Source organism: Lonchura striata, chromosome 37 (genome assembly GCF_050655825.1).
Source record: "Lonchura striata isolate lonStrDom1 chromosome 37, ASM5065582v1, whole genome shotgun sequence".
Classification (NCBI taxonomy): domain Eukaryota; kingdom Metazoa; phylum Chordata; class Aves; order Passeriformes; family Estrildidae; genus Lonchura; species Lonchura striata.
In genome coordinates, this window is record NC_140739.1 from 14182008 (window position 1) to 14207954 (window position 25947).

The 25947-nt window shown below is 56.7% G+C and overlaps 1 protein-coding gene across 2 annotated transcripts; it reads right to left on the reverse strand.

The window, feature by feature from the left end:
- Positions 1-4658: 4658 nt before the first annotated feature.
- On the reverse strand, positions 4659-25516 carry SYT3 (synaptotagmin 3). Of its 2 annotated transcripts, XM_085565827.1 has the most exons (10): positions 25258-25513; positions 21715-21871; positions 20336-20449; positions 20029-20245; positions 15650-16175; positions 14459-14579; positions 13508-13679; positions 11520-11649; positions 9153-9224; positions 4659-7108 (listed from the first exon to the last, which is right to left on the reverse strand). In XM_085565827.1, the coding sequence occupies exons 2-9, from the start codon at positions 21866-21868 to the stop codon at positions 9156-9158; spliced, it is 1503 nt and encodes a 500-aa protein (XP_085421953.1). In that variant the 5' UTR covers positions 21869-21871; positions 25258-25513; the 3' UTR covers positions 4659-7108; positions 9153-9155. The 2 variants fall into 2 exon arrangements, with proteins under 2 accessions (XP_085421953.1, XP_085421952.1); XM_085565826.1 differs by having other exon boundaries at positions 20029-20449; positions 25258-25516.
- Positions 25517-25947: the final 431 nt, after the last annotated feature.

The window sequence follows — 25947 nt, forward strand, 5'->3', positions numbered from 1 at the left end:
GCCTCAAAGAGACCCCCTCAAAATGGGGACCCCAAAATGGGGACCCCAAAACGACCCCTCCGAAATGGGGACCCCCAAATCGACTCCCCAAAATCAGAACCCCAAAAGGACCCCAAAAAAATGACCCCCCCAAAATTAGGACCCCAAAACGACCCACCAAAAACGACCCCCCCAAAAAGGGACTCCAAAAAGACCCCCCCCAAAAATTCACAGCCTCAAAACGACGCCCCCCCCCCCAAACGGGGACCCCAAAATCAGGACCCCAAAATCGGGACCCCCAAAACGCCCCCTCCCCTAAAATTTCACAGCCTCAAAACGACCCCCCCCAAAATGGGGACCCCAAAATCAGTAACCCAAAAAAGACCCCGAAGAAAAAGACCCCCCAAAATGGGGACCCCAAAACGACCCCCCAAAAATTCACAGCCTCAAAACGATGCCCACAAAATGGGGACCCCAAAACTACCCCCCCCAAAATGGAACTCCAAAACGACCCCCCAAAAATTCACAGCCCCAAAACGACCCCCCCAAAAAGGGGACCCCAAAATCAGTAACCCAAAAAAGACCCCCAAGAAAAAGACCCCCCAAAATGGGGACCCCAAAACGACCCCTCCCAAAACGACCCCCCCAAAATGGGACTCCAAAACGACCCCCCAAAACTTCACAGCCCCAAAACGACCCCCACAAAATGGGGACCCCAAAATGGGGACCCCAAAACGACCCCCCAGAATTCACATCCTCCAAACGACCCCTCCAAAATGGGGCCCCACAAACGACGCCCCCCAAAACGAGGACCCCAAAATCGGGACCCCCAAAACGCCCCCCCCCCCCAAATTTCACAGCCTCAAAACGACCCCCCCAAAACGAGGACCCCAAAATGGGGGTCCCAAAACGACCCCACAAAAACGACTCCCCCAAAATGACCCCCTCCAAAACGAGGACCCCAAAATGGGGACCCCAAAACGACCCCTCCCAAAACGACCCCCCGAAAATGGGACTCCAAAACGACCCCCCACAAATCGAGCATCCCAAAACGACCCCCCCCCCAAAATTGGGACCCCAAAACGACCCCTTAAAACGACGCCCCCCCCCCCCCCCCCCCCAAAATCAGGACCCCAAAATCGGGACCCCCAAAACGACCCCCCTAAAAATTCACAGCCCCAAAACGACCCCCACAAAATGGGGACCCCAAAATCGGGATCCCAAAATCGGCACCCCCAAAACGACCCCCCCAAACCGAGCATCCCAAAACGACCCCCCCCCCCAAAAAACGAGATTTCCCCCCCCACCCCCCACCCCAAAAGGAGCCGGGTCCGTACTGGGAGGGACTGGGGGGAACTGGGAGGGGGATGGGGGTTACTGGTCTATACTGGTCCATACTGGGAGGGACTGGGGGGAACTGGGAGGGGGATGGGGGTTACTGGTCCATACTGGGAGGGACTGGGAGGGAACTGGTTCATACTGGGAGGGATGCGGAGGGGCCGGCTCCGTCCTGGGAGGGGGATGGGGGTTACTGGTCTATACTGGTCCATACTGGGAGGGACTGGGGGGAACTGGGAGGGGGATGGGGGTTACTGGTCCATACTGGGAGGGATGCGGAGGGACTGGTCCATACTGGGAGGGATGCGGAGGGGCCGGCTCCGTCCTGGGAGGGGGATGGGGGTTACTGGTCCGGACTGGGAGGGGGATGGGGGTTACTGGGAGGGGGGTGGGGGTTACTGGTCCATACTGGGAGGGGGATGGGGGTTACTGGTCCGGACTGGGGGGGGGTCGCCACTCACCGGGCCGGGCCTCAGCATCGCTCCAGCGGCCGCCGGGGCCCCGCGCCCCCGCCCGCGCTCGGCTCCGCTCGGCGCCGCTTCGGGAGGGTTCGGGAGGGTTCGGGGAGGGTTCGGGAGGGTTCGGAGAGGATTCGGGAGGGTTCGGGGAGGATTCGGGAGGGTTCGGAGAGGGTTCGGGAGGGTTCGGGAGGGTTCGGAGAGGATTCGGGAGGGTTCGGAGAGGATTCGGAGAGGATTCGGGAGGGTTCGGGAGGGTTCGGGAGGGTTCGGGAGGGTTCGGAGAGGATTCGGAGAGGATTCGGGAGGGTTCGGGAGGGTTCGGGCTCGGTTCGGCAGCGTTCGGAACGGTTCGGCTCCGCTCGGCTCTGCCCGCGCTCGGGTTCGGCTCCGGTTCGGCTCCGCTCGGCTCTGCCCGCGCTCGGGTTCGGCTCCGCTCGGCTCCGGTTCGGCTCCGCTCGGCTCCGCTCGGCTCCGCTCGGCTCCGGTTCGGCTCCGCTCGGCTCCGGTTCGGCTCCGTTCGGCTCCGCTCGGCCGCGGGTTCGGCTCCGGTTCGGCTCCGCTCGGCTCTGCCCGCGCTCGGGTTCGGCTCCGCTCGGCTCCGGTTCGGCTCCGGTTCGGCTCCGCTCGGCTCCGCTCGGCTCCGCTCGGCTCCGCTCGGCTCCGCTCGGCTCCGCTCGGCTCCCCGGAGGGGCGGGGCAGGGGGCGGGGCTGGGGAGGGGGACAGAGGGGACCGGAGGGGGGGGGGAGGGGACACGGGGACAGGGCGGGGACAGCCACAGCCCGACCCCCCCCGGGTCCCCAAAACCCCAAATGTCCCCAAAGATGTCCCCAAAACCCCAAATGTCCCCACATTGTCCCCAAACCCCCACAATGTCCCCCCGATGTCCCCAAACCCCCAAATGTCCCCAGAGATGTCCCCAAAACCCCAAATGTCCCCCCCGATGTCCCCAAACCCCCACAATGTCCCCGATGTCCCCAAATGTCCCCAACCCCCCCAGTGTCGTCAACCCCTCCCTGATGTCCCCAATCTCCCCAACCCTAAATGTCCCCAAGGTCCCCAGTTGTCCCCAAACATCCCCGAAGCCCCCAAGGTCCCCAGTTGTCCCCAAATGTCCCCAACTGTCCCCCATCCCCTCAATGTCCCCAAAGTCCCCAAAGTTCGAAATGGCCTCAATGTCCCCAAATGTCCCCTCCATGTCCCCAACTCCCCATTGTCCCCAATCCCCTGAGTGTCCCCGATGTCCCCAATTGTCGCCGAACCCCCCCAAGGTCCCCAATGTCCCCAATGCCCAACCCCAAATGTCCCCAATTGTCTCCAATTGTCTCCAATTGTCCCTAACCCCCCCCCCAAAATGTCCCCAATGTCCCCAACCCCAAAATGTTCCCGATGTCCCAAATGTCCCAAAATGTCCCCAAATGCCCCCAACTGTCCCCAACCCCAAATGTCCCCGAATGTTCCCTAACTCCCTCAATGTCCCCAATTGTCCCCAATTGTCTCCAATTGTCCCCAAAACCCTAAATGTCCCTAATTGTCCACAACCCCACAAATGTCCCCAAATGTCCCCAGTGTCCCCAAACCCTCCAGGGTCCCCAAAGTTCCCAATGTCCCCAATGTCCCTGATGTCCCCAGCTCCCAAAGTTCCTGATGTCCCCAACGTCCCCATCCCCTCAATCCCCCCAATGTCCCCAACCCCTCAATGTCCCCAAATCCCCCCAATGTCCTCCATGTCCCAAATGTCCCCAATCCACCCAATACTCCCCGATGTCCCCAGTTGTCCCCAACCCCCAAATGTCCCCAATGTCCCCAATTGTCCTCAAACTCCCCAATGTCCCCCAATGTCCCCAAACCCCCAACCCGCAATGTCCCAAATGTCTCCAAACCCCCCCCCCCAATGTCCCCAATGTCCCAAATGTCCCCCAAGGTCCCCAACCCCTCCAAATGTCCCCGCTGTCCCCAAATGTCCCCAAACCCCCCAATGTCCCCCAACCCCACAACTGTCCCTGATGTCCCCAATCTCCCAACCCCCAAATGTCCCCAATGTCCCCAACACCCACCAATTGTCCCCAAACTCCCAAATGTCTCCAATGTCTCCCAATGTCCCCAATGTCCCCAATTGTCCCCAACCCCCCAAATGTCCCCAATGTCCCCAATGCCCTCAGTGTCCCCAAATGTCCCCAACATCCCGAATCCCCCAATGTCCCCCTAGGTCCCCAATGTCCCCAATGTCCTCAAACCCCCAAATGTCCCAAATATTAAAAATGTCCCCAATCGCCCCCAGAAGTCCCCAAATGTCCCCAGTCCCCAAATGTTCCCAAACCCTCCCCAATGTCCCCAAATGTCCCCAATCCCCAACCCCCAAAATATCCCCAATGTCCCCAAATGTCCCCAACTCCCAATCCCCCAAAATGTCCCCGAAACCCCAAATGTCCCCAAATGTCCCCGATGTCCCCAAATCCCCCAATGTCGCCTCCATGTCCCCAAACCCCCCAGTGTCCCCAATGTCCCCAAATCCCCAAATGTCCCCAAACCGTCCCCAATCCCACAATGTCCCCAAACCCCCCAATGTCCCCAAATGTCCCCAAACCCCCCAGTGTCCCCAATGTCCCCAATGTCCTCAAACCCCCCAATGTCCCCAAACCCCCCAGTGTCCTCAATGTCCCCAACCCCTCCCAATGTCCCCAAGTGTCCCCAAACTCCCCAATGTCCCCAACCCCTCCCAATGTCCCCAAGTGTCCCCAATCCCACAATGTCCCCAAACCCCCCAATGTCCCCAACCCCTCCCAATGTCCCCAAGTGTCCCCAAACTCCCCAGTGTCCCCAAACTCCCCAATGTCCCCAATGTCCCCAAATGTCCCCAGACGCCGCCAGCCGCTCCGGGCTCGCTCCTTTTTTGGGGTTTATTATTTTGGGGGTTTTTTTGGGGGGGTTTTATGGCTTTGGGGACCCCCCGGCCCCACACGGACACACCCGGGGGGGGAGGGGACACACGGGGACACCGAGGGGACACCGGGGGGGGACACCGAGCCCGGGGGGGTCCCCGGGTCCCTCCTGGGGACAAACACACACGGGGGGGAGGGGCGCGGGTTTTGGGGGGACACACGGGGGGGGGTGACAAAAATGGGGGGGCCTGTTGTGGGGGGCACGGGGGGCCATTTTGGGGACCCTTTTTTGGGGGGTCCCTTTTTGGAGGTCCCTTTTTTGGGGACCCTTTTGGGATCCTCTTTTTTAGGGTCCCTTTTTTGGGGTCTTTTTTTGGGGGGACCCTTTTTGGGGGGGTTCCTTTTTGGGTCCCTTATTTTGGGGTCCCTTTTTGGGGTCCCTTTTGGGAGGGGGGAGACCGGGGTCCCTTTTTGGGGTCCCTTTTTGGGGTCCCTTTTTGGGGGTGGTTTTTTTTTGGGGGGTTCCCTTTTTTGGGTGGGTTCCCTTTTTGTGGCGTTCCCTTTTTGGGGGGGTCCCATTTTGGAGGTCCCTTTTTTGGGGTCCCTTTTTTGGGGATCCTTTTTTGGGGTCCTTTTTTTGGGATCCCTTTTTGGGGTCCCTTTTGGGAGGGGGGAGACCGGGGTCCCTTTTTGAGGTCCCTTTTTGGGGTCCCTTTTTGGGGTCCCTTTTTGGGGGTGTCTTTTTTTTGGGGGGGTTCCCTATTTTGGGGGGGTTCCCTTTTTGGGGGGTTTCCCTTTTGGGGGGGGTTTCCCTTTTGGGGTCCCTTTTTGGGGTTCCTTTTTTGGGATCCTTTTTTCTGGGGTCTCTTTTTTGGGTATCCCTTTTTTGGGGTCCTTTTTTTCGGGGTGCCCTTTTTGGGGATCCCTTTTTTGGGGGGGACACCGGGGTCCCTTTTAGGGTCCCTTTTTTTGGGGGGAATCCCATTTTGGGGGTCCCTTTTTTGGGGATCCCTTTTTTTGGGGGTTGCCCCTTTTTGGGGCCCCATTTTGGGGGGAGGACACCCCAAATTTCCTTTTTGGGGTTCCATTTTTTTGGGGTCCTTTTTTTGGTGTCTCCTTTTTTTGGGGGTCCCCCCTCCCCAATTTTGGAGTCCCTTTTGGGCTCTTTTTTTGGGGTCCCTTTTTTGGGGTCCCATTTTGGGATCCCTTTTTTTTTGGAGTCCCCCGTCTCCCTTTTTTTGGGATCCCTTTTTTTGGGGTCCCCCCTCCCCAATTTTTGGGGCCCCTTTTTTTTTGGGGTCCCCCCTCTCCAGTTTTGGGGTTCTTTTTTGCGATCCCCCTCCCCAATTTTGGGGTCCCTCCTCCCAGTTTTGGGGCCCCATTTTTGGGATTCTGTTTTTCGGGGTCCCCTTTATGGGATCCTTTTTTTGGGGTCCCCCCTCTCCTTTTTTGGGATCCCATTTTTTGGGATCTTTTTTTGGGGTCCCCCTCCCCAAATTCGGGGTCCCTTTTTTTGGGGTGCCCTTTTTTTGGGTCTCTCCTCCCCAATTTTGGAGTCCATTTTGGGGTCTTTTTTTGGGGTCCCATTTTTTTGGGATCCCTTATTTTTGGGGTCCCCCTCTCCCATTTTGGGATCCCTTTTTGGGGTCCACCCTCCCCAATTTTGGGATTCTTTTTTTTGGGGTCCCATTTTTTGGAATCCCTTTTTTTTGGGAGGTCCCCTCCCAAATTTGGGGTCCCCCCTCCCAATTTTAGGATCCCATTTTTTGGGGTCCCATTTTTTTTTGGAGTCCCCCCTCTCCCATTTTGGGGTCCCTTTTTGGGGACCCCCTCCCCAATTTTGGGTTTCCTTTCCTTGGGGTCCCATTTTTTGGAATCCCTTTATTTTGGGTTCCCTCCCAATTTTGGGGTCCCATTTTTTTTTGGGGTCCCCCCTCCCAATTTTGGGATTCTTTTTTTTGGGGTCCCATTTTTTTTTGGATCCCCCCTCTCCCATTTTGGGGTCTCTTTTCGGGGTCCCCCCTCCCCAATTTTGGGATCCCATTTTTTTGGGGTCCCTTTTTGGGGCTCCCCTCCCCAATTTTGGGGTCCCTTTTTTTGGGGTCCCATTTTTTTGGGGGGACCCCCTCCCCAATTTTTGGGATTTTTTTTTTGGGGATTCCCTTTTTCGGGATCCCTTTTTTTGGGGGTCCCATTTTGGGGGGGGGGGGGTCCCCCAAATCCCCCTCCCCCCACCGCACACGAACGGACGGGGGGTGGGGGAGGGGTGGGGGAGGGGTGGGGGGGGGAGCCCCATTTTTGGGGGGGTTCCCCTCCCCCCCACCCCCCCCGGTTTTGGGGTTCACAGTGGGGGGGGGCGGGGCCCCCCCGTGTCTTGGGGGGCCCGGGGGGGGCCCGGGGGGGCCGGGGGGGCCCCCATGGCTTCGGGCCCGCGGCCCCACGGCGCCGCCCTGCGGAGGAGACCAGTACGGACCAGTATGGACCAGTACGGACCAGTATGGACCAGTACGGACCAGTATGGACCAGTACGGACCAGTATGGACCAGTATGGACCGGTATAAACCAGTATGGACCGGTATAAACCAGTATGGACCAGTACGGACCAGTATGGACCAGTACGGACCAGTATGGACCGGTATAAACCAGTATGGACCGGTATGGACCAGTACGGACCAGTACGGACCAGTATAGACCAGTACGGACCAGTATGGACCAGTACGGACCAGTACGGACCGGTATAGACCGGTACGGACCGGTATAGACCAGTATGGACCGGTATAGACCAGTACGGACCAGTATGGACCAGTACGGACCAGTACGGACCGGTATAGACCAGTATGGACCGGTATAGACCAGTATGGACCGGTATAAACCAGTATGGACCGGTATAGACCAGTATGGACCGGTATAGACCAGTACGGACCGGTATGGACCAGTATGGACCAGTACGGACCAGTATGGACCAGTACAGACCAGTATAGACCAGTACGGACCGGTATAAACCAGTACGGACTGGTATAGACCAGTATGGACCGGCATAAACCAGTATGGACCGGTATAAACCAGTATGGACCGGTATGGACCAGTATGGACTGGTATAAACCAGTATGGACTGGTATAGTCCAGTACGGACCAGTATGGACCAGTATGGACCAGTACGGACCGGTATGGACCAGTATGGACCAATATGGACCAGTATGGACCGGTACGGACCAGTATAAACCACTATGGACCAGTATGGACCAGTATAAACCAGTATAAACCAGTATGGACCGGTATGGACCAGTATAAACCAGTATGGACCAGTATAGAGCAGTATGGACCAGTATGGACCAGTATGGACCAGTACAAACCAGTGAATTCCCAGTATGAACCAGTATGAAGTGGTATGGGACACTATGGACCAGTAGAAACCAGTATGGACCAGTGAATTCCAAGTATGGACCAGTATGGGACAGGATGGACCAGTATGGAAATGGGAATTCCCAGTACAAACCAGTATAAACCAGTATGGACCAGTGTGGGCCAGTGAACTCCCAGTATGGACCAGTATGAAAATGGGAATTCCCAGTTCCCCCCAGTCCCTCCCAGTTCCCTCCCAGTTTATACCAGTTTGGCTCCCAGTGCTCCCAGTTTGGCTCCCAGTCCGTCCCAGTCCGTCCCAGTCCGTCCCAGTGCTCCCAGTTGGGCTCCCAGTCCCTCCCAGTTCCCTCCCAGTCCCTCCCAGTTCCCTCCCAGTCCCTCCCAGTTCCCCCCAGTCCCTCCCAGTCCCTCCCAGTGCTCCCAGTTTGGCCCCCAGTCCCTCCCAGTCCCTCCCAGTGCTCCCAGTTTGGTTCCCAGTCCCTCCCAGTCCCTCCCAGTGCTCCCAGTTTGGCCCCCAGTCCCTCCCAGTCCCTCCCAGTGCTCCCAGTTTGGTTCCCAGTCCCTCCCAGTCCCTCCCAGTGCTCCCAGTTTGGCCCCCAGTCCCTCCCAGTCCCTCCCAGTCCATCCCAGTCCCTCCCAGTGCTCCCAGTTTGGCCCCCAGTCCCTCCCAGTCCCTCCCAGTGCTCCCAGTTTGACTCCCAGTCCCTCCCAGTCCCTCCCAGTTCCCCCCAGTCCGTCCCAGTCCCTCCCAGTGCTCCCAGTTTGGTTCCCAGTCCCTCCCAGTCCGTCCCAGTCCCTCCCAGTTCCCTCCCAGTCCGTCCCAGTCCCTCCCAGTCCCTCCCAGTGCTCCCAGTTTGGTTCCCAGTCCGTCCCAGTCCCTCCCAGTGCTCCCAGTTTGGTTCCCAGTCCGTCCCAGTCCCTCCCAGTGCTCCCAGTTTGGTTCCCAGTCCGTCCCAGTCCCTCCCAGTGCTCCCAGTTTGGCCCCCAGTCCCTCCCAGTCCGTCCCAGTCCCTCCCAGTTCCCCCCAGTGCTCCCAGTTTGGTTCCCAGTCCCTCCCAGTCCCTCCCAGTGCTCCCAGTTTGGTTCCCAGTCCGTCCCAGTCCCTCCCAGTGCTCCCAGTTGGGCTCTCACCGCTCAGGCCGGGCCCAGGGGCTCCCCCAGGGCCGCTTTGTCCCGCGGGGCCGCCTTGGTCAGAGCCTTCTCCTGGGACGGACGGACACACGGACAGGGATGGACACACGGACACACGGACACACGGACACACGGACACACGGACAGGGATGGACACACGGACAGGGATGGACGGAGACACGGACAGGGATGGACGGACACACGGACAGGGATGGACACACGGACACGGGACGGACGGAGACACGGACACGGGACAGATGGACACACGGACACGGGACGGACAGACACACAGACAGGGATGGACGGACACACGGACACGGGATGGACGGACACACGGACAGGGATGGACGGAGACACGGACACGGGACGGACACACGGACACACGGACACGGGACGGACACACGGACAGGGATGGACGGACACACGGACACAGGACGGACACACGGACAGGGACGGACGGAGACACGGACACGGGATGGACACACGGACAGGGATGGACGGAGACACAGACACGGGATGGACACACGGACACGGGACGGACGGACAGAGGACACGGGACGGACGGACACACGGACAGGGATGGACGGACACACGGACACGGGATGGACGGACACACGGACACGGGACGGACGGAGACACGGACAGGGATGGACGGACACACGGACAGGGACGGACGGAGACACGGACACGGGACGGACGGACACACGGACAGGGACGGACGGACACACGGACAGGGATGGACACAGGACACATGGACAGACGGACATGGGCCGGACGGACAGGGATGGACAGGGATGGACACGGGACAGACGGACATGGGGACAGATGGACACGGGACAGGGATGGACACACAGACAGGGATGGACACACGGACAGACGGACACACGGACAGAGGGACAGACATAGGGACAAACAGACACGGGGACGGACGGACAGGGGGACAGGGATGGACACGGGGACACGGGGAGAGACGGACAGAGGGACAGACAGACACGGGACACGGGGACAGAGGGACAGACGGACACAGGGATGGACATGGGGACAGGACAGACGGACACGGGGACAGGACAGATGGACACAGGGATGGACACAGGGACAGGACAGACAGACGGACACAGGGATGGACAGACAGACAGACACGGGGACAGGACAGACAGACGGACACAGGGATGGACACGGGGACAGGACAGACAGACGGACACAGGGATGGACAGACAGACAGACATGGGGACAGGACAGACAGACGGACACAGGGATGGACAGACAGACAGACACGGGGATGGACGGACAGGGGGACAGGGATGGACACGGGGACACGGGGAGAGACGGACAGAGGGACAGACAGAGGGACACGGGGACAGAGGGACAGACGGACACGGGGACACGGGGACACAGGGATAGGACAGACGGACGGACAGAGGGACAGGGATTGATACGGGAACAGACGGACACAGGGTTGGGACAGACAGACATGGGGACAGGACAGGTGGACACAGGGACAGACAGAGGGACACGGGGACGGGACAGACGGACACGGGGACAGGACACACGGACGCTGTCAGGGATCCCCAGGTCCCCTTTGGATTCCGGGGGTCCCCTATGGGATCGGGGGCACCCCAAGGGTCCCTATGGGGTCAGGGGGGTCCCTTTGGATTCTGGGGTTCCCCTTTGGATTCCGGGGATCCCCTATGGAATCTGGGGGTCCCCTATGGAATCTGGGGGTTCCTATGGGATCCTGGGGTCCCTGTGGGATCAGGGGGGTCCTTACAGGATCTGGGGGGGTCCCTGAAACTTCTGGGGGGTCTCGGGGTCCCCTATGGATCCTGTGGGGTCTTTATGGGATCAGGGGCTCCTTATGGGATCCTGATGGGATCTGGGGGTCCCTATGGGATCTGGGGGGTTTTTGGGGGTCTCCATGAGGGTTTGGGGGTCCCGGGGTGTTTTGGGGGTCCCAGAGGTGTTTTGGGGGGTCCTGGAGGGGGGCTCAGACCCCACCAGGGTGTGCCAGTGCTCGATGGGTTTGGGGGTCCCTGTGGGGTCACTATGGGATCCTGATGGGATCTGGGGGTTTTGTGGGATCCCTGGAGGTTTTTGGGGGGTCCCGGGGGGGTTTTGGGGTGTCCCTGAGGGGGTTTTGGGGGTCCCAGGGGTGTTTTGGGGGTCCCGGGGGGGTTTTGGGGGGTCCCGGGGGGCTCAGACCCTCACCAGGGTGTGCCAGTGCTCGATGGGTTTGGGGGTCCCTGTGGGGTCACTATGGGATCCTGATGGGATCTGGGGGGGTTTTGGGGGGTCCCGGGGGGTCCCGGGGGGTCCCGGGAGGGTTTTGGGGTATCCCGGGGGGGTTTTGGGGGTCCCGGGGGGTCAGACCTCCACCAGGGTGTGCCAGTGCTCGATGGGCTTGCGGGGGTTCGCCAACATCTGCGCCCAGTGCTCGCGGCCGGGGCCGTCGGCGTCGCTGCCCACGCGGCACAGCCCGATCACCTCGTTGTGCCCGATGCTGTCGGGGGGTCGCGGGGGTCAGGGGGACCCCAAAAAATCCCCAAAATCACCCCAAAATCCCCCAAAAATCCCCCATTCTGCTGGACACCAAAATCCCCCAAAATGACCCCAAAAATCCCCCAAAACGCCCCCAAATCCGGCCCACGCAGAACAGCCCCATCACCTTCACGTGACCAAATTTGGAGGGGTCAGGGGGACCCCAAAACTACGGAGGGACCCCAAAACCCCCCCACAAAATACCCCAAAAATCCCCCATTCTTCCAAACCCCAAAATACCCCAAAATTCCCCCAAATTCCCCAAAATCCCCCCAAATCTGGCTCTCCCAGAAAAAGCTCCATCACCTTCTTGTGTCCGATTTTGGAGGGGTGAGTGGGACGCTAAAAAATCCCAAAATTCCCCCCCAAAATACCCCAAAAATTCCCCATTCTGCAGAACCCCAAAAATACCCCAAAATTCCCCCAAATCCCCCAAAATCACCCCAAATCCGGCTTCCCCAGAAAAAGCTCCATCACCTTCTTGTGTCCGATTTTGGAGGGGTGAGTGGGACGCTAAAAAATCCCAAAATTCCCCCCCAAAATACCCCAAAAATTCCCCATTCTGCAGAACCCCAAAAATACCCCAAAATTCCCCCAAATCCCCCAAAATCACCCCAAATCTGGCTCTCCCAGAAAAAGCTCCATCACCTTCTTGTGTCCGATTTTGGAGGGGTCAAGGGGGCCCCAAAACCATGGAGGGACCCCAAAATTCCCCCAAAACATCCCAAAAATCCCCCATTCTTCCAAACCGCAAAATTCCCCAAAACTACCCCAAAATCCCCCAAAATCACCCCAAATTCGACCCCTGTCGGTTTCCCTGCGTGATCATCTCAACCAAGGAACGTCCCATTGCTCGAGGATGACCACAAATGCCCCAAAACCCCCCAAAATTGCCCCAAAACCCTTCAGAGACCCCAAAATTCCCTCCAAAGACCAACCAGATCCTCCCAGTACAAACCAGTTGGGCCCAACAATGATGACAAAGTTGACGTTCTCATGAAGAACGTCAACCAAGGAGGGTCCCATTGCTCCAGGATGACCCCAAACCCCCCAAAATTGCCCCAAGACCTTTCAAAGACCCCAAAATTCCCTCCAAAGGCCCCCCCAGATCCTCCCAGTACAAACCAGTTGAACCCAACGATGGAGATGAAGTTGATGCTCTCCTGGAGGACGTCAACCAACGAGCGTCCCATTGCTCCAGGATGACCCCAAACACCCCAAATCACCCCAAAACCCCTCCAGAACCCCTCAAGGACCGCAAAATTCCTTCAAAAAACCCCCCAAGAACCTCCCAGTACAAACCAGTTGAACCCAACGATGGAGATGAAGTCGACGTTCTCATGGAGGACGTCACCCAAGGAGCGTCCCATTGCTCCGGCATGACCCGAAAGCCCTACAAACCCACCCAAATTGCCCCAAACCCCCCAAAATCCTCTCAAGACCCTTCAAAGACCCCAAAATTCCCTCCAAAGGCCCCCCAGAACCTCCCAGTACAAACCAGTTGAACCCAACAATGATGACAAAGTTGAGGTTCTCATGGAGGATATCAACCAAGGAGTGTCCCATTCCTCCGGGATGACCCCAAACACCCCAAATCACCCCAAAACCCCTCCAGAAACTCTCAAAGACCCCAAAATTCATTCCAAAAAACCTCCAGAACCTCCCAGTACAAACCAGTTGAACCCAACAATGATGACAAAGTTGAGGTTCTCATGGAGGACGTCACCCAAGGAGTGTCCCACTGCTCCGGCATGACCCCAAACCCCCCCAAACCCACCCAAACCCCCCAAAATCACCCCAAAGCCTCTCCCGGTGCGCACCAGTCGTAGTCGACGACGGCGATGGTGAGGCTGACGTGGTGCACGCTCTCGTGGGGGACGTCGAAGACCAGCGCCTCGTTGTAGTTGGGGTTCAGCGTGTTCTTCTTGATGGACGTCTTGCGCTTCTTCAGCCGCCGGCCCTCGGCCATCAGCGAGGCCTTCACGTAGGGGTCTGCGGGCCCCAGAGACCCCATGGAGACCCAGGGCCACCCAAAATAACCCACAGACCCCATGGAGACCCACGGCCACCCAAAATAACCCACAGACCCCATGGAGACCCACGGTGACCCAAAATAACCCACAGGCCCCATGGAGACCCACGGTGACCCAAAATAACCCACAGGCCCCATGGAGACCAACAGTGACCCAAAATAACCCACAGGCCCCATGGAGACCAACAGTGACCCAAAATAACCCACAGGCCCCATGGAGACCCACGGTGACCCAAAATAACCCACAGGCCCCATGGAGACCCAGGGCCACCCAAAATAACCCACAGACCCCATGGAGACCCAGGGCCACCCAAAATAACCCACAGACCCCATGGAGACCCAGGGCCACCCAAAATAACCCACAGACCCCATGGAGACCCAGGGCCACCCAAAATAACCCACAGACCCCATGGAGACCCACGGTGACCCAAAATAACCCACAGACCCCATGGAGACCAACAGTGACCCAAAATAACCCACAGGCCCCATGGAGACCCAGGGCCACCCAAAATAACCCACAGACCCCATGGAGACCCACGGTGACCCAAAATAACCCACAGGCCCCATGGAGACCAAGAGTGACCCAAAATAACCCACAGACCCCATGGAGACCCAGGGCCACCCAAAATAACCCACAGGCCCCACAGACCCCACAGACTTAAGGATAAACAACACCTTTCCCCACCTGTCCCCACCTGTGACACACCCGTGACACACCTGTGACACACCCGTGACACACCTGAGTAGCCGGTGAGGTCCATGGCGCGCAGGTTGGAGGCGCGGATGACGGTGACCGTGAGGCGCCCGGCCGTGGGCAGGTAACAGAGGGAGAAGTTCACCTCGCCCAGGTCGGCCTTCTCCTGCGGGTGGGACAGGTGAGAGGTGGGACAGGTGGGACAGGTGAGGGACAGGTGGGACAGGTGAGACAGGTGGGACAGGTGAGACAGGTGGGACAGGTGGGACAGGTGAGGGACGGGTGGGACAGGTGAGGGACGGGTGGGACAGGTGACAGAGACAAGGACAAGTTCCACAGGCACCTCCTGGATGTTCCTCCAGGTGGGCACATTGGATTGCCACCTCCAGAAGGTTCTCCAGGACCACCTGCTCACCTCACCTGTCCCATGACCCTTTCTTGAGGTGTTTTGGGGTCTCTGTGGGGTTCCTCGTGGGTTCTCTATGATTTCAATGCCCACTCACCCCCGTGCCCTCCCGGATGTCCCTCTGGTGACCACCTCCAGAAGGTTCTCCAGGATTCCCTGCCCACCTCACCTGTCCCATGACCCTTTCTTGAGGTGTTTTGGGGTCTCTGTGGGGTTCCCCACGATCCCCACTCCCACTCACCCCCGTGCCCTCCTGGACATCCCTCTGGTGACCATCTCCAGAAGGTTCTCCACCACCGTTTCCCAAGACCTTTTGGGTTTTTTCTGGGATCTTTTAGGACTTTTGGGGTCTCTGTGGGGTTCTTCACAATTCCAGTGCCCACTCAGCCCTGTCCCCTCCTGGATGTCCCTCTGGTGACCATCTCCAGAAGGTTCTCCAGAATTCCCTGCCCACCTCACCTGTCCCATGACCCTTTTTTGAGGTGTTTTGGGGTCTCTGTGGGCTTCCCCACCATCCCCACCCCCACTCACCCCCGTGTCCTCCTGGATGTCCCTCTGGTGACCACCTCCAGAAGGTTCTCCAGGATTCCCTGCCCACCTCACCTGTCCCATGACCCTTTCTTGAGGTGTTTTGGGGTCTCTGTGGGCTTCCCCACCATCCCCACCCCCACTCACCCCCGTACCCTCCTGGATGTCCCTCTGGTGACCACCTCCAGAAGGTTCTCCAGGATTCCCTGCCCACCTCCCCTGTCCCATGACCCTTTTTTGAGGTGTTTTGGGGTCTCTGTGGGGTTCCTCATGGGTTATCTATGATTTCAAAGCCCACTCACCCCAGTGCCCTCCTGGATGTCCCTCCAGATGGCCATCTCCGGCCGCGCCTCGGCCGCCTCCAGCAGGTTGTCCAGCACCACCTGCCCGATGAGGTCGTGCCGCGAGAAGCGGTCGAAGTCGTAGACGCTGAAGTGCAGCCGCCGCGCCGGCAGCTCGGCGAAGGGCACCCCGAAGCTGAAGGTCTCGTCCCACTCGGGGTTCAGCGTCCGCCGCAGCACCTTGGTCTGGAACTTCTTCTTGCGGTCGGGCAGCAGGTAGATCTTCACGTAGGGGTCCGAGAAGCCGTTGGAGTCCTTGGCCGGCAGGTCCCGGGCGCGCAGGACGCGCACCAGGAGCTGCTGGGAGCCGTAGGAGTAGCGCAGGGACACGTTCAGGCGGCCGCAGGACGGCGCCGGGCCACCGAGGCCGCCGGCGTGGCCACCGCGGGCGCCGCCCGGCTCGGGGTCACCGGCGGGGCCGTAGAGCTCGGGCTGGATCTGGCCCAGGTGGGCCGGGGGCTCCTCGGGGACGGGGGGCAGCGAGGAGCTGGGGGGACACGGCCGTCAGGGGGGTTGGGGTTGGAGATGGGTTTGGGGTCGGGGATTTGGGGTTGGAGATGGTTTTGGGGATTTTGGGGATTTGGGGTTGGAGATGGTTTTGGGGTTGGGATTTGGGGTTGGAGATGGGTTTGGGGTCGGGGATTTGGGGTTGGAGATGGTTTTGGGGTCGGGGATTTGGGGTTGGAGATGGTTTTGGGGTTGGGGATTTGGGGTTGGACAAGATTTTGAGATGGAGGATTTGGGGTTGGAGATGGTTTTGGGATTGGGGATTTGGGGTTGGAGAAGGTTTTGGGATGGAGGATTTGGGGATGGAGATGGTTTTGGGGTTGGGGATTTGGGGATGGAGATGGTTTTGGGATGGAGGATTTGGGGATGGAGATGGTTTTGGGGTTGGGATTTGGGGTTGGAGAAGGTTTTGGGGTTGGGATTTGGGGTTGGAGATGGATTTGGGGAGGGGGATTTGGGGTTGGAGATGGTTTTGGGGAGGGGGATTTGGGGTTGGAGATGGTTTTGGGGTTGGGGATTTGGGGATGGAGATGGATTTGGGGAGGGGGATTTGGGGTTGGAGATGGTTTTGGGGTCGGGGATTTGGGGATGGAGATGGTTTTGGGGATTTTGGGGATTTGGGGTTGGAGATGGTTTTGGGGATTTTGGGGATTTGGGGTTGGAGATGGCTTTGGGGTCGGGGATTTGGGGTTGGACAAGATTTTGAGATGGAGGATTTGGGGTTGGAGATGGTTTTGGGATGGGGGATTTGGGGTTGGAGATGGTTTTGGGGAGGGGGATTAAGGGTTGGAGATGGTTTTGGGGTTGGGATTTGGGGTTGGAGATGGTTTTGGAGTTGGGATTTGGGGTTGGAGATGTTTTTGGGGTTGGGATTTGGGGTTGGAGATGGTTTTGGGGTTGGGATTTTGGGGATTTGGGGTTCAGGATTTGGGGTTAGAGATGGTTTTGAGATGGAGGATTTGGGGTTGGAGATGGGTTTGGGATTGGGATTTTGGGGATTTGGGGTTGGGGATTTGGGGATGGAGATGGTTTTGGGGTTGGGGATTTGGGGGATTTGGGGATTTGGGGTTCGGGATTTGGGGTTAGAGAAGATTTTGAGATGGAGGATTTGGGGTTGGAGATGGTTTTGGGGAGGGGGATTTGGGGTTAGTGGTGATTTTGGGGATTTGGGGGATTTGGGGTTGGAGATGGTTTTGAGATGGTGGATTTGGGGTTGGAGATGGGTTTGGGGTTGGGATTTGGGGTTGGAGATGGTTTTGGGGTTGGGATTTGGGGTTGGAGATGGTTTTGGGGTGGGGGATTTGGGGTTGGAGGTGGCTCTGTGATGGGGGATTTGGGGTTCAGGATTTGGGGTTGGAGATGGTTTTGGGGAGGGGGATTTGGGGTTAGTGGTGATTTTGGGGATTTGGGGGATTTGGGGTTGGAGGTGGTTTTGGGGTCAGGGATTTGGAGAGGATCTGGGGTCAGTGTTGGTTTTGAGATTGGGGATTTGGGGTTAGAGATGATTTTGGGGTTGGAGATTTGGGGTCAGTGCTGGTTTTGGGGTGGGGGATTTGGGGTTAGAGACCCTTTTGGGGTCAGGGTTTTGGGGATTTGGAGGTTTTGGGATGGAGGATTTGGGGTTAGGGATGTTTTTCAGGTGGGGGATTTGGAGTTGGACAAGGTTTTGGGATGGGGGATTTGGGGGACTTGGGGATGAGGATTTGGGGTTAGGGAAGTTTTTGGGGTTGGGGATTTGGGTTTCAAGGTGGTTTTTGGATTGGGGATTTGGGACTAGCGGTGATTTTGGGGTTTGGGATTTTGGGGATTTGGGGGATTAGGGAAGGAGGATTTGGGGTCAGAGACCCTTTTGGTATCGGTGATTTGGGGTGGGGGATTTGGAGCTGAAGACACTTTTGGAGTCGGGGATTTGGGGAATTTGGAAGATTTGGGGTTGGGGATTTGGGGTTGGAGATGGTTTTGAGGTGGAGAATTTGGGGGATTTGGAGGATTTAGGGATGGAGATTTGGGGTTGGGGATGGTTTTGGGGTCAGGGATTTGGGGTTGGGGATTTGGGGTCAGTGTTTGTTTTGGGATTTGTGATTTGGGGGTGGAGATGATTTTGGGGTTGGGGATTTGTGGGATTTGGGGATGCGGATTTGGGGTTAGGGATGCTTTTGGGATGTGGATTTAGGGGATTTGGGGTTGGAGATGGTTTTGGGGTCAGAGATTTGGGGTCAGAGTTGGTTTTGGGGTCGGAATTTGGGGTTAGTGACCCTTTTGAGGTCGGGAGTTTGGGGATTTGGAGGGGGAGGATTTGGGGTTGGAGATGGTTTTGGGGTGGAGGATTTGGGGGATTTGGGGGATTTGGGGTTCAGGATTTGGGGTTGGAGATGATTTTGGGGTTGGGGATTTGGGGTCAGAGTTGGTTTTGGGGTCGGAATTTGGGGTTAGTGACACTTTTGGTTTTGGGGATTTGGAGGGTTTGGGGTGGAGGAATTGGGGTTGGAGGATTTGGGGAATTTGGGGATTTGGGGGATTTCGGGAATGTGGGGTTAAGGATGGTTTTTGGGATGGGGATTTGAGGTTGGAGAAGGTTTTGGGGTTGGAGATTTGGAGGATTTGGGGGATTTGGGGGATTTGGGGGATTTGGGGGATTTGGGGTTCAGGATTTGGGGTTGGAGATGGTTTTGGGGTTCAGGATTTGGGGATGAGGATTTGGGGTTAGGAATGATTTTGGAACGGGGATTTGGGGGATTTGGGGTTAGAGAAGGTTTTGGGACTGGGGATTTGGGGCTGGAGACCCTTTTGGGGTCGGGGATTTGGGGGATTTGGGGGATTTCGGAGGATCTGGGGTTGGATACCCCCCCTTTCCCACCCCCCCCCCGTCCCCATCAAATGTCCCAAAATGTCCCAAAATGTCCCCAAATTCCTGAAATTCCCCAAATCCCCCAAATGTCCCCAAATCCCCCAAATGTCCCCAAATGTCCCCAAATCCCCGAAATCCCCCAAACGTCCCCAAATCCCCCCAATGTCCTCAAATCCCCCAATAGTTCCCAAATCCCCCAAATGTCCCGAAATCCCCAAAATCCCCCAAATGCCCCAAATGTCCCCTAAATCCCCAAATCCCGTGAATGTCCCCAAATCCCCCAAATCCCCCAAATCCCCCAAATCACCCAGATCCCCCAAATGTCCCAAATCCCCCAAATGCCCCAAATGTCCCCAAATCCTCCAAATGTCCCCAAATCACCCAAACATCCCCAAATCCCCCAAATGTCCCCAATGTCCCCAAAATTCCCCAAATGTCCCCAAATCCCCCCAAATCCCCAAAATGTCCCCAAATCCCCCAAATCTCCCAAATGTCCCAAATTCCCCCAAATCGTCCAAATCCCCCAAACGTCCCCAAATACCTCAAATGCCCCAAATCCCCCAAATGCCCCAAATCCCCCAAATCCCCCAAATCCCCCAAAAATCCCCAAATCCCCCAAATCCCCCCAAATCCCCCAAATGTCCCCAAATCCCCCAAATCCCCCAAATCCCCCAAAAATCCCCAAATCCCCCAAATCCCCCCAAATCCCCCAAATGTCCCCAAATCCCCCAAATCCCCCAAATCCCCCAAAAATCCCCAAATCCCCAAAATCCCCCAAATCCCCCAAAAATCCCCAAATCCCCCAAATCCCCCAAATCCCCCAAAAATCCCCAAATCCCCCAAATCCCCCCAAATCCCCCAAATGTCCCCAAATCCCCCAAATCCCCCAAATCCCCCAAAAATCCCCAAATCCCCAAAATCCCCCAAATCCCCCAAAAATCCCCAAATCCCCCAAATCCCCCAAATCCCCCCGAATCCCCCTCACCTGCCCCCCACCAGCTGCTGCGAGGGGGCGCTGGGCAGGGTCCCCGCCCCTCCCCCCCCTCCGTCCCCCCCGAACTCGGGGGGTCCCTGGGGGGGTCCCCCAGGGGGCAGGGGGGGGAGGGGCGGGGGGGGCGGGGCCAGGGCGCGGGACCCCCCCCCAATTTCGGGGCAGGGCCCCATGTCCAGGTAGCAGCGCTCGGGGGGGGGCTCGGGGGGGTCCCCCCGCTCGGGCAGGGGGTCCCCGAAGGGCGCCGCCCCTCCCCCCCCGGGCTGGGGGGGGTCTTTCCTCGGGGGGACCCCCCCGGGACCCCCCTTGTGGCGCCAGGGCAGCCAGCAGAGCTTCCAGGAGACGAAGAGCGAGACCCCCAGCAGGACCAGCCCGCAGAAGGTGACGATGACCGAGAGCAGCGACACCGACACCTCTGGGGGAAAATAACCAAAATTCACTGAAATCAACCCAAAATTCAGCAAAATTCACCAAAAAATCCAACCAGAATTCATCAAAATTCATCAAAAATCCAGAAAAATCCACCCAAAGTCCACCCAGAGACCCCCAGCAGGACCAGCCCGCAGAAGGTGACGATGACCGAGAGCAGCGACACCGACACCTCTGGGGGGAAAGAGACCAAATTTACCGAAATTCACCCAAAATTCACCAAAATCCACCAAAAAATCCAACCAGAATTCATCAAAATTCATCAAAAATCCAGAAAAATCCACCCAAAATCCACCCAGAGACCCCCAGCAGGACCAGCCCGCAGAAGGTGACGATGACCGAGAGCAGCGACACCGACACCTCTGGGGGAGGATAGACCCAAAATTTACCAAAATTAACCCAAAATTCAGCAAAATCACCCAAAATTCACCAAAATCACCCAAAAAATCCAACCAGAATTCATCAAAATTCATCAAAAATCCAGAAAAATCCAATCGAAACGCACCAAAAATTCCATCCAGAATTCACAGAAATCCACCCCAAAAAATCCACCGGGTGCCCGCGGTGCTGCCGTACCTGTGCCCAGGTGAGCTCAGCTGTACCCAGGTGTGCCCAGGTGTACCCAGGTGTGCCCAGGTGTGCCCAGGTGTGCCCAGGTGTGCTGTATCTGTACCCAGGTGTGCCCAGGTGTGCCCAGGTGTGCCCAGGTGTGCTGTACCTGTGCCCAGGTGTGCCCAGGTGTGCCCAGGTGTGCCCAGGTGTGCCCAGGTGTGCTGTACCTGTGCCCAGGTGTGCCCAGGTGTGCCCAGGTGTGCCCAGGTGTGCCCAGGTGTGCTGTACCTGTGCCCAGGTGTGCCCAGGTGTGCCCAGGTGTGCTGTATCTGTGCCCAGGTGTGCCCAGGTGTGCCCAGGTGTGCTGTATCTGTGCCCAGGTGTGCCCAGGTGTGCCCAGGTGTGCTGTACCTGTGCCCAGGTGTGCCCAGGTGTGCCCAGGTGTGCTGTATCTGTGCCCAGGTGTGCCCAGGTGTGCCCAGGTGTGCTGTATCTGTGCCCAGGTGTGCCCAGGTGTGCCCAGGTGTGCCCAGGTGTGCTGTACCTGTGCCCAGGTGTGCCCAGGTGTGCCCAGGTGTGCTGTACCTGTGCCCAGGTGAGCTGTACCTGTGCCCAGGTGTGCCCAGGTGTGCTGTACCTGTACCCAGGTGTGCCCAGGTGTGCTGTACCTGTGCCCAGGTGCGCCCAGGTGTGCCGTACCTGTGTCGGCCGGCCGCGGGTGCCCGCGGTGCCGCAGCAGGTCGGTGAACTCGAGGCAGCGGGCGTGGGGCGGGCGGGCGCGGGGCGCGAAGCAGAGCTCGTGCACCAGGCGCAGCGCGCTGCGGCAAACGTCCTCCTCGTAGTCCCCGGACATGGCCTGGAATGGGGAAAAAACACGGGAAATCGGGAAAAAACGGGGGGAAAATGAGATTTTGGGGATTTCGGGGTGTGGGGAAAAAATGGGGAAATTTGGGGAAAATATGGGGAAAATATGGGGAAAATATGGGAAAAATATGGGGAAAATGTCCTGCTCGTAGTCCCCAAAAATGGCCTGGAAATGGGGAAAAATCAGGGGAAATTGGGAAAAAAATGGGGGGAAAATGAGATTTTGGGGATTTCGGGGTGTGAGGAAAAAATGGGAGAAAAATCTGGAAATTTGGGGAAAAAATGGATAAAAGATGGATAAAATACGTATAAAATGTGGGAAAAATGTCCTCCTCGTAGTCCCCAGAAATGGCCTGGAAATGGGGAAAAAACACGGGAAATCAGGAAAAAACGGGGGGAAAATGAGATTTTGGGGATTTCGGGGTGTGGGGAAAAAATGGGGAAAAAATGGGGAAATTTGGGGAAAATATGGGGAAAATATGGGGAAAATATGGGGAAAATGTCCTGCTCGTAGTCCCCAGAAATGGCCTGGAAATGGGGAAAAATCAGGGGAAATTGGGAAAAAAATGGGGGGAAAATGAGATTTTGGGGATTTCTGGGGGTGGGGGAAAAATGGGGAAAAAATGGGGAAATTTGGGGAAAATATGGATAAAATGCATATAAAATATGGATAAAATATGGGGAAAATATGGGGAAAACGTCCTGCTCGTAGTCCCCAGAAATGGCCTGGAAATGGGGAAAAAACACGGGAAATTGGGAAAAAAATGGGGGGAAAATGAGATTTTTGGGATTTCTGGAAGTGGGGAAAAAATGGGGAAATTTGGGGGAAATTTGGATAAAATATGGATAAAATATGGATAAGATATGGGTAAAATATGGGAAAAATACATCTAAAATGTGGGGAAAACGTCCTCTTCATAGTCCCCAGACATGGCCTGGAAATGGGGAAAAAACAAGGGAAACTGGGAAAAAAATGGGGGGAAAATGAGATTTCAGGGATTTCTGGGGGTGGGGGAAAAATGGGGAAAAAATGGGGAAATTTGGGGAAAATATGGGGAAATTTGGGGAAAATATGGGGAAAACGTCCTGCTCGTAGTCCCCGGACATGGCCTGGAAATGGGGAAAAAACAGGGGAAATTGGGAAAAAAATGGGGGGAAAATGAGATTTTTGGGATTTCTGGAAGTGGGGAAAAAATGGGGAAATTTGGGCAAAATATGGATAAAATATGGATAAAATATGGATAAAATGTGGGAAATTGTCCTCCTCGTAGTCCTCGGACATGGCCTGGAATGGGGAAAAAAAACAGGAAATTGGGAAAAAATGGGGGGAAAATAGGATTTTGGGGATTTCTGGGTGTGGGGAAAAAATGGGAGAAAATTGGATAAAATATGGATAAAATATGGGAAAAAGATGGGGAAATTGTCCTGCTTACAGTCATCAGATGTGGCCTAAAAATGGGGAGAAATGGGGGGAAAACTGGGAAAAAATGAGGAAAAATTGAGATTTTTGGGATTTATGGAAGTGGGGAAAGAAGGGGGGAAATGGGGAAATTTGGGGGAAATATGGATAAAATAGAGATAAAATAGGGACAAAATAGAGGTAAAATGTGGATAAAATATGGATAAAATATGGGTAAAATAGGGATAAAATAGGGATGAAATAGGAAAAATCTGTTCTCATTGTAGTCCCCAGATGCGGCCTAAAAATGGGGGGGAAATGGGAAAAATTTGAGGAAAAAAACAAGAAAAAATGGGGGAAATTGGGATCAAATGGGGGAAATTGGGATCAAATGGGGGAAATGGGGATCAAATATGGGAAATGGTGAAAATGGGGGGAATGAAGAAAAAACGAGAAAATTGAGGGAAAAATGGGGGGAAAGGGGAAATGGGAAAAAATGGGAAAATTTGAAAAAATTGAGAAAAAAGGGGGGAATGGGGGTAAAAGGAGGGAAAATGGGGGAAATGGTGAAAAGTGGGGGAAATGGGGAAAAAATGGGGAAAAGTGGGGGAAATGGTGAAAAATGGTGGCAAATGAGGAAAATCTGTAAAAATGAAAAAAAAAGGGGGGAAATGGGGATAAAATGGGGAAAATGGGAGGAAATGGTGAAAAATTGTGAGAATGAGGAAAAAATGGGAAAAAATGTGGGAAAATGAGAGAAAATGGAGGAGAAAATGGGGGGAAAATATGGAAAAAAATGCGAAAAATGGGGGCAAAAATGGAAAAAATTGGGAAAAAAAACGTGAGAAGGACATCCTGGCCATGATCTACAGATACGGGTGAAAAAACGGGATAAAATCACGGAAAAATGGGCAAAAATGTGAGAAAAATGTGGGGGAAATTCTCCTCGTGAGCCTCAGACAAAGCTGGGGCCAAAAAAATGGCGCTGGGCACACCTGGGCACACCTGGGCACACCTGGGCACACCTGGCACAGCCCCACCCATTTTAGCCCCTCCCCTTTAAGCCCCTCCCATTTTAGCCCCCTCGAGCCCCCATTTAGCCCCGCCCCTTTCTGCCCCACCCATTTAGACCCCTCCCCTTTAAGCCACACCCATTTTAGCCCCGCCCATTTATGCCCCGCCCATTTTAACCCCGCCCATTTTTGCTCCTCCCCTTTAAGCTCCGCCCATTTTGCCCCGACCCCCGATTTAGCCCCTCCCCTTTAAGCCCCACCCACTTTAGCCCCTCCCCTTTAAGCCCCACCCACTTTAGCCCCCCTTTAAACCACGCCCAGTTTAGCCCCTCCCCTTTAAGCCACACCCTTTTTTGCCCCTCCCATTCGAGTCCCACCCACTTTAGCCCCTCCCCTTTCTCCCCCACCCTTTTAAGCCCCTCCCCTTTAAGCCACACCCAGTTTGACCCCTCCCCTTTAAGCCCCTCCCCTTTAGCCCCTCCCATTCCAGCCCCATTTAGCCCCTCCCCTTTCTCCCCACCCACTTTAGACCCTCCCCTTTCTCCCCCACCCCTTTAGCCCCTCCCCTTTCTGCCCCACCCTTTTAAGCCCCTCCCCTTTAAGCCACACCCAGTTTAACCCCTCCCCTTTAGCCCCTCCCCTTTAGGCCCCTCCCCTTCCTGCCCCACCCACTTTAGCCCCTCCCCTTCCTGCCCCACCCACTTTAGCCCCTCCCCTTTCTCCCCCACCCCTTTAGCCCCTCCCCTTCCTGCCCCACCCACTTTAGCCCCTCCCCTTTCTCCCCCACCCCTTTAGCCCCTCCCCTTTCTCCCCACCCCTTTAGCCCCTCCCCTTTCTGCCCCTCCCCTTCCCCCCCCCTTTAGCCCCTCCCCTTTCTGACCCTCCCCTTTAAGCCCCTCCCCTTTCTCCCCCTCCCCTTTAGCCCCTCCCCTTCCTGCCCCGCCCCTTCAGGCCCCGCCCCCTCACCTTTGGGGTCTCCCGACTTTGGGGGGCTCAGAGGGGCCCGGGGGGGGGGAGGGGGGCGGGGCCGGGCCATGGAGGGCGGGGCCGGGGGCGCCCCTCGCGTCACCTGTGGGGGGACAGAAATGGGGGGGACACCCCAAAAGTGACCCCAACGTGACCCCCGAAACAGCCCCACCCACCTGAACCCCAAAATTGCCACCCCAAACCTGCCCCGCACACCTGAACCCCAAATACCTGAACCCCAAAACCACCTCCAAATACCTGAACCCCAAAATCCCCGACCCAAAATCAGCCCTGCACACCTGAACCCCAAATACCTGAACCCCAAAACCACATCCAAATACCTGAACCCCAAAATCCCCTCCCAAAATCAGCCCCACACACCTGAACCCCAAACACCTGAACCCCAAAATCCCCTCCCAAAATCAGCCCTGCACACCTGAACCCCAAACACCTGAACCCCAAAATCCCTGCCCCAAAATCAGCCCCGAACACCTGAACCCCAAAATCAGCCCCGCACACCTGAACCCCAAATACCTGAACCCCAAATACCTGAACCCCAAAATCCCCGACCCAAAATCAGCCCTGCACACCTGAACCCCAAATACCTGAACCCCAAAACCACATCCAAATACCTGAACCCCAAAATCCCTGACCCAAAATCAGCCCCGCACACCTGAACCCCAAATACCT

Excerpts from the sequence above, each read along its gene's own strand:
- SYT3 (XM_085565826.1), bottom strand. The coding sequence starts at position 21,868 with ATGTCCGGGGACTACGAGGAGGACGTTTGCCGCAGCGCGCTGCGCCTG. Across the intron at positions 20,450-21,714 it reads CCCGCGGCCGGCCGACACAG|AGGTGTCGGTGTCGCTGCTC; the intron begins GTACGGCACACC and ends ATTTTCCCCCAG. Across the intron at positions 11,650-13,507 it reads GCCGTCGTCGACTACGACTG|CATCGGGCACAACGAGGTGA; the intron begins GTGCGCACCGGG and ends ACCCCCCGACAG.